Raw genomic sequence first — 11,216 nt, 5'->3', positions numbered from 1 at the left:
CGGTGTGGGTGGTGTGGGCAGTATCCGCGGTGTGGGTGGTGTCCATGGTGTGGGCGGCGGTAGCAGTGGCACGGTTTGTGACACCAGAAGTGACATGACCGGCGTCGGTGGATGTGATGAGATCGGTGGCGTCAGTGGGTGATATAATGGTGACCACATGGTCAATGGTGCCAGGCAAATTGTGGGGAAGGTCCTGGGGAGGGTTGAGGACTTGGGGGTGGAAGAATCTTGTGTTTGGTGGCAGGCACCGGTATGTTTAGTGTACTTACGGTTTTTAATTTCCAATAGGGCACACTCTCAAGTTGATGTAAAACCTGCCATGTTCCTCTTTTGCAGAAGAGCAATGGAGTGTTCCATCAATATGTATCCTTCAACAAATCATCATTAGAATACTTTAGCAGATCTTGATTGTTTGTGGGATCTTGCAGTGCACATTTTTTATACTTTGCACTAGTAATATTGGGTGGTATCTTCCCGAATGGTGTGAACATTGGTGAGTCAGTTGGGAAAATTGTATGAGATTCTTCACATAGAGAGATAATAGTCAATCCCAAACCAAGATTTGAAAGCTGAGACAGGAATCGTGCTAAAGTGCTATTTACTTACATTAACGTTCTATAATTACACAATCTCGTCTCATTGATATGCACTCACACCCAGTGGATAGAAGCTAAACAGCGACAATTTGAAAACTATCCTCATTCATGATGTCCCCCTGCACCCTCAACAGCTCTCACCCTTTGTGACATTGTAAAAAAGCTCCCAAGCTATTTCAAACCAGCACACCCGAAACATATAAAGATAAAAGTGGTGAATTTATGTGACAGCATTAACAGCGCAGGCATGACTCATCATAATTCAGGATTATGGACCAATTCGTTGCTGTACAGTTCTTTCTAAAGCAAAAGAAAGCAAACACTTTCTTGCTCTAAAACAGATGTATTGACCTGTTCAGAAACTAATTGAAGGACAGAAGTGTTGCAAAGTTGGGTAGCGTACTTGTGGATTGGAAGGCAGGAAGTTAGAATTTGGTGTTCGTAAAATGCTAGGGGGATGGAAAGCATTGAGTGATCCCTTTAAAAGATCAGGTGTTTTTTCAATGCTTGTAGATTTAAAATGGATGTCTGTGAGCAGCAGCTTGAAAGTTTGCAAGTACACAGAAAGCACCCACATTGAAACATTTGTATCAAAAGGTCATACATTTAACAGGCCAAGCAGCAATTTTTACCAAGACAACAAGTTTTAAAATTTAGCCAACAAATTTGTACCAGGCAATTAGATACCAAAAATCAATTAAATTTAAATCTGATGGTTTTGACAACATAGGACCAATCCTATTGTAAGAAATTGATTTGTCATCAAAGATATAAAAGGGGGCAGTTGGACAAAGCCCCAGAGCTAGCTGCCATCCGCTAGAGTTAACAGCCCTCAGCTCTCAAGAGAGAATCGTTGGCTCTCACAGCTTCCTCTATGTCTTAGAGAAAGCACCATCTAAATAACAACATTACCAATGGCAGAACTAGTTAATATTCCTAACAGAAGAGTCAATGGAGAAGGCACAGATACAAAGCCTGGCTGCACTTTGGAGAGACTGAATTCTACTTTTTATATAAGTGGGACTTATATTTATTGGAACAGCATACCATTAGAATTTTGTTTTAGTCAGGAATAGTTTATAGTTAAAAGGGATTTATTCAGTTTGTTAATAGTTCAGATAATTTGTTCACTGTTAGAGTTAGATAAATAAATTGTTACTTATTGACTGTAAAGAGAGCGTCAGGGATTTATTTTATTTAATCACTAGAAGTTGCTGAAAGTGGGTTATGCCATTTTTCACACTCCTTTTGCAGAATATAGGGCGAGGTGCCCCTCTTTGGGTGTTTTGGTGCTAATTCTTAGGGGGGCCGGGGGCGTCAATCTCCGCTTTATAATGAAAGAGATTATGAATGTCCCTGGACACAGAGAGATCTATAAGCTTTCTGCATTATGTAAAAGCGATGAGGAGAGAGAAAGAGGAGGGAGATCAGGGAAGTGGGGAATGTTTTCATTCTCTTCAAAGGTTCTACAGCAATAGGAGGGAAGGCAGGACGTTACCACTACATACCATCAACTGAGATTGGCTACTGGACTGGGACTTGACCATTAAACTATGGTCAAAGTTATCCCTTCTCTCTCCTGAAGTGGGGAGGGTGAGAGAACATACTAGTTCTGGTGAAGATAAAATTATAAAACTAGACAATTATTAAACTGGTCAACAGAGACACTGATCATTTGGAGAATGGTTAACGCCAGGAAATTTTGTTTCAAACGTGCCAAGCTAGTAAACCAGAGACAGTATTTGGAAATACTGTCACAGCCACACAAAACTAAAAACACAAAATAAAATCAAAACTAGCCCCGACTATTTTCCTGTGACGATGTCAATGTCCCAGGCTGATTGCGAAAATATCAATTTCGTTTTCCATCAGCTGGCAGAATTTTCGCCAGTGTTCTGTAAATCGGATTTTTCAATGTAACATAAAAGAATTGGCAATGTCTCCAGGATGAACAAATGTCATTAAACAGAGAGATTAGCAGTATATGATCTTGTCATTAATAGAAACCAAGCGTGACACAGCTGTGATGGGCTCTTCTTCCACTGTCCATAAATATCGCAATGTTCTGGCAACGCAGCTTGTGATTTTGGAAAAGAACAATCAATGGACTGGGCACCCATGAGGCTATGAACAGGCAGGACTAGGCCAGGTTTACCATCAGTTCAGCAGTCTGTTTTGATAGTGCCCCAATTTCAAAGTTTTTTTTAAAATTTATTCACAGGATGAGGGCATCTCTGGCTAGGCCAGCATTTATTGCCAGGTCTGGAGTCACATGTAGGCTAGACCAGGTAAGGATGGCAGTTTCCTTCCCTAAAGGATGTTAGTGAACCAGATGGGTTTTTCCCCCAACAAGGGTCAATGGGCTCACAGTCATCATTAGACTCTTAATTCCAGATATTTTATTGAATTCAAATTCCACCATCTGCTGTGGTGGGATTTGAACCCAGGTCCCCAGAATGTTATCTGGGTTTCTGGATTAACAGTTCAGCAATAATACCACTAGGCCATCACCTCCCTGAGGCCAACATAAGTGCTAAAGTACAAGAAAGGCAGGACATTCAAATTTAGCAAGGAACATTTAAAGTTTACACCATCCAATTGGCATCCTGGTTTCACTTGCCATTGCTGGAAAGAAGGATCAGGTGGGATGTCAACTCAGCATCTAGGGGCAGGATATTATCATTAGACTATGAATCCTGTGACCCAGATGATGTTTTGGGGATTCAGGTTCAAATCCTGCAGACGGAACTTGAATTTGATTGTTTTTAGAACAAAGTCTGAAATTAAGAGTCTGTGAGTATATAAGAGAACAGTGTGATCGAGCTAATATTGTATAACAGTTAAATTTGTTTCTGCTGCTAATAGGGTTATGGTTTACTGGTGGAATGTCAAGTTGTTATTGACTTATTGTGTTGCTAAGGCTTGAAAACAAAATTAATTAGATAAAGCTATCAGAGTCTTAATGTTTAAAAATGTAAGCTGAACTTAAAATCAACACAGCTATACGTTTATTTTCGTACCAGAATGTAACCATCACTGCTTCTTCATAAAAATCCTCAAAGTTTTACCTATTAATAACTAGTTATTCCAAAAAGAAAAGAGAGAGTATCCAATTTATTAAGACCATAAAACCATAAGATCTAAGAGCAAAATTAGACCATTCAGCCCATTGAGTCTGCTCCACCACTTGATCATGGCTGACATGTTTCTCAACTCAATTCTGCTGCCCTGTCCCTGTAACCCAAGGACCCCATACCAATCAAGGACCTAATTATCTGTCTTAAGTACATTCAATGGCTTGCTCTCCATAGTCTCTGTAACAATCAGTTCCATAGATTCGCCACCTCTGGCTGAAGAAATTCCTCCTCATCTCAGTTCTAAAGGGTCACCCTTCACCCTGAGGCTGTGTCCCCAGGTCCTAGTCTCTCGTACTAATGGAAAGTTCATCTCCATGTCCACCCTATCTAGGCCTCTCAGTTTTCTGTAAGTTTCAGTCAGACTCCTCCTCATTCTTCTAAACTTCATTGAGTACAGACCCAGAGCCTTCAACTGCTCCGCATATGACAAGTCCCTCATCCCTGGGATCATTCTTGTAAACCTCCTCTGGACCCCCTCCAATGCCAGCACATTGTTCCTCAGATACGGGGCCCAAAACTGCTCACAATATTCCAAATGCAGTCTGACCAGAGCCTTATACAGCCTTAGCAGTGCATCTCTGCTCTTGTATTCAAGCCCTCTTGAAATGAATCTAACATTGCCTTTGCCTTCCTAACTGCCAACTGACCTGCCTGCTAACCTTAAGAGAATCATGAACCAAAACACCCAAGTCCCTTTGTGCTTTAGATTTCTGAAGCCTCTCTCCATTTAGAAAATAGTCTATGCCTCTATTTTTCCTACCAAGATGTATAACCTCACATTTTGCACATTGTACTCCATCTGCCAGTTCATTGCCTCCTCACGTAGCCTGTTCAAGTACTTCTGCGGCCTTCCCACATCCTCAATACTACCTGTCCCTCCACCCATCTTCGTGTCATCCACAAACTTAGCAACAATGCCCGCACTTCCTTTGTCTAGATCATTATTGAGTAACATGAATAGTTGTGGTCCCAACACCAACCGCTGTGGAACTCCACTAGTCACTGGCTGCCATCCTGAAATAGACCCCATTATCCCCACTCTCTGCCTTCTACCAGTCAGCCAATCCTCTGTCCATTCAGTACTAAAACCATGGACTCATCTTATTTAGCATCCCCCCTGTGCGGCAGCTTGTTAAAGGCTTTCTGGAAATCCAAATAGATCACGTCCACTGGCTCTCCTTTGTCTAACTTTCTCATTATCTCCTCAAAGAATTCTAACAGATTTGTCAGATATGATCGCCCCTTGACAAAGGCGTGCTGACTCAGTTCTATTTTACCACGCATTGCCAACTAATCCGCAATCTCATCCTTAAAAATAGACTGTAAAATCTTGCCAATGACCGAGGTCAGGCTAACTGGCCTACACCTCCCTGTCTTCTGCCTCCCTCCCTTTTTAAACAGGGGTGTTTCATTAGCCACTTTCCAGTCCTCTGGGATTCTGTCTACCTTCAGTGATTCCTGAAAGATCATCACCGATGCCTCTACAATCTCTTCAGGAATCTCCTTCAGACCCTGGGGTGTAGTCCATCCAGCTTGGGTGGTTTATCACCCTTCAGACCTTTCAGCTTCCCCAGCGCCTTCTCCTCAGTGATGGCCACTACACTCAGCTCTGCCCCCTGATTCTTTTGACCTTCTGGTATACTGGCGGTGTCTTCCACTGTGAAAGTTGATGAAAAATACCTCTTCGGTCCCTCCAGCATTTCTTTGCTCCCCATTACTACTACTCCAGCCTCATTTTCCAGGTATTCAATGCCTACTCTTGCCTTTCTCCCACCTTTTAACTATCTAAAAAAAAACTCTTGAAAACTTCTTTTATAAATGATGATGCCCACAAAACTATTGTTGGGGAAAACGTAGCTTCTTCACTAATGTCCTTGAGGGAATGTCCTTACCTGGTGTGGCCTACATGAGACTTCAAACCCACAGCAATGTGGTTGACCATTAACTGGCCTCTAGAGAACCAGGGATGTGTAATAACTGCTGGCCTAGCCAGTGATGCCTACATCCCGTGAATGAATAAAAAAAAAAATTCTGACAGGCTGTTTTAACTCTACTGAAGTTGAACAGTCACTCTGGGACAGGAAATGTAATGTTTGCCTTCGATAGGAAATGTTGGTGCTTGACAATTTTTGCAGGGCCTTATATTGAAGTACAGGGATACCTATCAACTGCTGTTTTTCCCACAGGGACACACTCACTTTGAAGGCTGCCAGGTCCTCAGTCTTGCATTGCTGTCTTAGCACAGAGGATGAGGCAAGCAACTCGTCACATTTGTGGGCACTGACCAGTCAAAGGGGTGGCCAAATGGCACCATGCCACCTCCATGTCAGACTGACGATATGTGCCAGCAGCTTACACAGTGAAAGCACTGCGTTGTGCTTCAACTCAATGTCCATGTCTGAACGCCAAAGCACAGCAGTCATCACCAGGGTCCAGAATTGGTGAGGAGGTAAAACCAAAGTCTGTCAAAGGCTTTGTCTAATTCCGGTCCAGGAGTTTGGCCATGATCAGTCCCTGCAGGTCAGACGCAATCAGTTTGGGAACTACAGAGGCATCAGCCAAGATCTTTTGATGACATCAGCCTGAGGGCATGAGGGGAATGGGCCACTCTCTCTAGCGATGGCACAAAGGGAGATATTTGGAGTAATGGAAGTGAACAGAAGAGCAGTTAGTGGTAATACACGAGCAGGGGAGAAGGTGAGCTGTCCCCGGTGAGTGAGTAAAGCAGAGGGGACTGTCAGGGTTAGCAATTTGGCATGATAAAGTAGGTAGAATAAGAGTTGTCATCCGATAACCCTGGCGAGATGATTGTGCAGTAGGTTTAGAGAAAGTGGTGGTCCTGTCAATGTGAGGTGGCCTAAAGAAGATGGTGGCTTGCTGAGCACAGATGATCATTAACCTTCTGTCTGCACTGCTGTGTATTGATAGAGACCAAGGACAGTGTGCTGGCCTAGACGCTATCTGGGCTGTAGTGGTGCGGTCTCCTTTGCTGGTTAGTATACTGTCCTTCCCATCACACCATCCACCAGTAGCTCCAGGTCCTTGTGGGTGAGCAGAGAAGCTAACTTGCCTCTCTGGGCCATTTCTCCGAGCTAACAGTGCAGGAGCAGAGTGTTAAGGACAGTTTCTGGCAGGCTATGCAGCGGGGGTTTAAATATGGCACCAGGACAAAATCTTAGCAATGCAATTACAGTTTCACAAGACAGGTACTGAAGAGGGCAGTCGAGTAACTAGTGAGCTGAAGAGTGGAAGACTGCATGAATAAAGTAGACTCACGGCTCAAGGCAGACTGGCCACCTTGAGTCCCACTGAAAAGAACATTGAGCCCTCAGAGTCATTATAGCACAAAAGGAGCCATTTGATCTATCAAGCAGGTAGACCAGAGTGGGTAAGAAGGCATTTAGCACTGTGTTCACACTTGCCTTCATTGCTCACACCTTTGAGCATAGGAGTTGGGACATAATGTTGAGGTTATGCAGGACAATGGTGAGGTCTCTTCTGGAGGACCGTGTCCAGTTCTGGTTGCCCTGTTATAGGAAGGATATTATTAAGTTGGAGAGGGTTTAGAAGAAATTCACCATGATGTTGCTAGGAATGGAGCGTTTCAGATATAAAGAAGAGGCTGGATAGCCTGGGACTCATTTCAATGGAGTATAGGAGGTTGACAGGCGACCTTTATAGAGGCTTATGAAATCATGAGGGGTATAGATAAGGTGAATGGCAGGTGTCTTTTCCCTCGAGAAGGTGATTTCAAGATGAGAGGGCATACTTTCAAGGTGAGAGGAGAAAGATTCAGAAAAGACACGAGGGCCAACTTTTTATGCAGAGTGGTTCATGTGTGGAATGAACTGCCAGAGGAAGTGGTCAATGCAGGTACAGTTACAACATTTAAAAAACATTTGGATAAGTACATGAATAAGAAATGTTTGGAGGGATGTGGGCCAAGCACAGACAGGCAGGACTAGTTTAGTTTGGGATTATGTTCGGAATGGACTGGTTGGACCGAAGGGTCTGTTTCCGTGCTGAATGACTCTATGACTCTATAAGTCTCTGCAGAGCAAGACAGTCAGTTCCATTAATCAACTGGTGCTCTGCAAGTGTATGCTCTTCAAGTGGCCCTCCAATTTCCTTTTGGAAAGCGTTGATCATCTCCAATCTGGCAGATTCCCTTAGAACAAGAGTCAAGATTGCCAAGTACATTTATTCCACATTTCAGGAAGTAGTGCTCCAATTCATTTGAGATCTACCACCAGAGATGTTCCAAAAGGCAACATCTAGAATTCTGGAAGTGAAACAGGGAACCATTGGCCACATGAATAACATCTAGTGCATGATTAAACATGGCCAGAAGATCCAGGATATGTTAAAGGCACTGCAGTACAAAGGCCTTACACTATGAGAAACAGAAACATTCCAGTTTACAGTCTGAGGATGCATTATCCAAGAACAAGGCAAAAAAGGAAGACAAGAGCCACACAGAGATAGCAGGAACTTCCGACGTTGGAGTCAGAGTCAATACAGTGTGGAGCTGGAGGAACACAGCAGGCCAGGCAGCATCGGAGGAGCAGGAAAGTCAATGTTTCGGGTTTACACCCTTCATCAGACAAGAGCTATCTGTGAATTTCTGGAACCGAAGTGTGTAAATGATGCACAGCACTTCATAGACATGGAGAATTCAATGGGTAAGTTTATCCCCAACTTAGCTAGTCTTACTCAACCCACAGGGTAAAAGGCCAACTACAGGATTGGAATGGGGAACAGACCACAGCTTTTGAAAGGATTAAAGAGGGGCTCCTTTCCATGGATGATTTAGCATGTTACAATCCAGTCTTATTCACTATAGTAGCCACAGATACATCATCCTCAGGACTAGGAGCAGTCCTTAATTCAAGTGCAAACGGACAGAACATGAAAACATGATTGCACTAAGCACATAAGTAAGCAGAAGTAGACTTCTTGAATAATGTAGACTAAATAGAGAGAAAGTTGGTGGGGTGGGGACAAGATGGGTTATATTGATGTTGATTTTAGGGGGTTTGTGATCACAGGTGCCTAATATAGGCAATCAATTGTTTCCTGCAATTTTCAATAGTTTATTGAGAAACAGCAGCTTAAATATGGAACATTAGTTATTTACACAAAGAAAGGAAATATGCAACCCGTGACAGATGAGCACACATGATCAATCCTGGAGCCATTCTGTAGAATGGAGGAGTGAAGTCCCAGTGGTCCTATGCCCTCTTGTGGTGGTCTCTGGTTGTCTTTGGTGGTCTCGGTACCAACAGTCTTTGTTCTTTCCTCAGGCCGATGTAGGGGAGTTCCTGTCTTCTAACAAGGAGGAGTGTGGCTCATCTCCCTGGATCTCCTCTCCTCGCCCCCTCCCTTGCCTTCTGTCCCTGTTAGTATAACCTTATTTTGGAGGGTGGGGCATCAGTACAATGTCAATCACCTGCCTAACCCTTCTTGACCAACTGCCATGGGGCAGCTACTCATAATGTCAGATGACCATTGTCCCCTTTGCCCACCTCTATCTTAAAGTTAGTTTCCATTCTTTCAAGCATCAGAAACCTTCTTATTTCCTGTACACTACATTGATAATGGGGTAGGCTGATGCCTGATCAATCTTTGATGTGACCTTGATGATTCTTATGATCTCTTTGTTTTTGTCCAGAGATGTGTTTACATTTGCAGAAGGGCTAGTTAGTCATGTGACACAGAAATGACCTAATATGGAATGCTGAGTTAGCACAGGTTTAAGGGGACACCCTCTTCTTAACAATGAGATTCATGTAAATAATGATGATGTAACTGACCACATGACTCTGAGATCAGTAAGAGGGAAGACATCAGTCGATAATGGTCAATTGAAGAGAGAAGATACTGCAACAGACAGCTGCATTTGATAACCTACAACGTACAGATGTAAGGGAAGGTTACACTACATTAAGCAGATTGTTTAGAGGTAAGGATCAAGCAGTCTCAGGGACAGTGCCATGTGCAGACGCCCACAGTATCCTCCAGACTGGTTTCTCAATGTGCGGTTTAGTAATTTGCTTAAACCATAAGATAAAGCATCACTTTTCTCCCACTACGAAAATGGTGGGACCCTTATTAAGTGGCAGAAATTCTAGATTTTGGCAACTGGTACCATTTTCACAATGAATCTGAGGCTGCCCATCATCATGAAGGTTCGGGTGTTTATATCCATGGCCGTTTTATATAAGTTAAATTCTATTTTATATTGAATACACGTGACAATAAATTATTCAATTTGATTTAATGTAGGTAGTCAATTTTAATGGAGCCCTGACCCTCTGATACATCTTACATTGTGCTGAAGAGGGAGTCATTGAGTCAACATTTACTTGCATTCAAAACAGCTAACTTTACATTCCCGATCATTTCTTTGATGAGCGATCATTATTTTCAATGTGAATGCTTAAGCTGAGGAAGCATGGATCCTTCACAAGCAGAACCATGTAAGTCAGCATCGGTTTATATTTGTGCTCATGGCCTCTAATTATAGTGGAAAAGTATGTGTTCTTGTTTGTTCTGTGTGACCTACAGTGCCATCTTTAACTTACTAATGTTCTCAGCAAAACAACAAGGGGCCCCCGGGAACAACGTAGTCAGACTGAGCAACATGCTTGACAGTGTGCGAACACTTAGATTTTTGTGTTTTTGCAGCAGACAGTTCTCAATACTCCAAATACTTCAGGTGCAAAAAAAACAAGTTTTGCCTCAAACAGAAGCAGAAATTTAATCGAAATGATTTTCACTGTATGGAGCACATTTGTCAAATTTTGAATAAGGGTCTCAGCTCGCAGTAAACAGCAATTTTCAGACAGTGACTTGAGTTTGGGATTCCAGGATCTGATTGTGTAGAATGATGCCTGGGAGGTCTTGGGAGAGGTTTAAATTCAGTACGCCAGCTGCAGGCTTCTGTCTCCAGACCAGGCAGAGAATTGGGCAGATGTTTCCCAACTGGGATCCTGGCAGTTCAGTGACTCCCCCAAGGAATCCAAGGGGAATCAATTTTAGAAAGAATGAATGACCTGGACTTTTTCAATAACAACTAGGTGTCTCAAAGTACAATAACACCAATGATGTATTTTGGAACTGGAGCCATTTTGTAGTCAAGGCAACGCGGCTGTCAATTAACTCGCACAAACAATACTTTGATAACAACCAGATACATGAAGGAGCAGTGTACAGTGTGAGTGACAGGAATCCAATGAAGGAGCAATGTACAATGTGAGAGACAGGGGTACAATGAAGGAGCAGTGTACAGTGTGAGTGACAGGAGTACAATGAAGGAGCAGTGTACAGTGTGAGAGACAGGGGTACAATGAAGGAGCAGTGTACAGTGTGAGAGACAAGGGTACAATGAAGGAGCAGTGTACAGTGTGAGTGACAGGAGTACAATGAAGGAGCAATGTACAGTGTGAGAGACAGGGGTACAATGAAGGAGCAGTGTACAGTG

At 43.0% G+C, this 11,216-nt stretch overlaps 2 protein-coding genes across 8 annotated transcripts in view; both read left to right on the top strand.

Moving 5' to 3' along the window:
- The window catches only part of oxtra (oxytocin receptor a), a 460,437-nt gene that overhangs the window by 223,029 nt on the left and 226,192 nt on the right, over positions 1 to 11,216 (top strand). The gene's annotated exons all lie outside the window — the stretch shown is intronic.
- The window catches only part of LOC109916383 (protein SSUH2 homolog), a 49,209-nt gene continuing 47,539 nt past the window's right edge, over positions 9,547 to 11,216 (top strand). For 5 of the 7 annotated variants that reach the window (XM_048606328.1, XM_048606333.1, XM_048606332.1 and 2 more), the window contains exons 1-2: positions 9,547 to 9,695; positions 10,019 to 10,212. In XM_048606328.1, coding sequence (XP_048462285.1) covers positions 10,188 to 10,212 — 25 coding nt within the window. In that variant the 5' untranslated portion in view covers positions 9,547 to 9,695; positions 10,019 to 10,187. The remainder of the gene's footprint in view (positions 9,696 to 10,018; positions 10,213 to 11,216) is intronic. The other 2 variants (XM_048606330.1, XM_048606335.1) reach the window with 1 other exon arrangement.

Source organism: Rhincodon typus, chromosome 16, assembly GCF_021869965.1.
Source record: "Rhincodon typus isolate 14 chromosome 16, sRhiTyp1.1, whole genome shotgun sequence".
Classification (NCBI taxonomy): domain Eukaryota; kingdom Metazoa; phylum Chordata; class Chondrichthyes; order Orectolobiformes; family Rhincodontidae; genus Rhincodon; species Rhincodon typus.
Note: the sequence above shows the minus strand (reverse complement) of the source record. Positions and strands in the feature narration are given on the sequence as shown.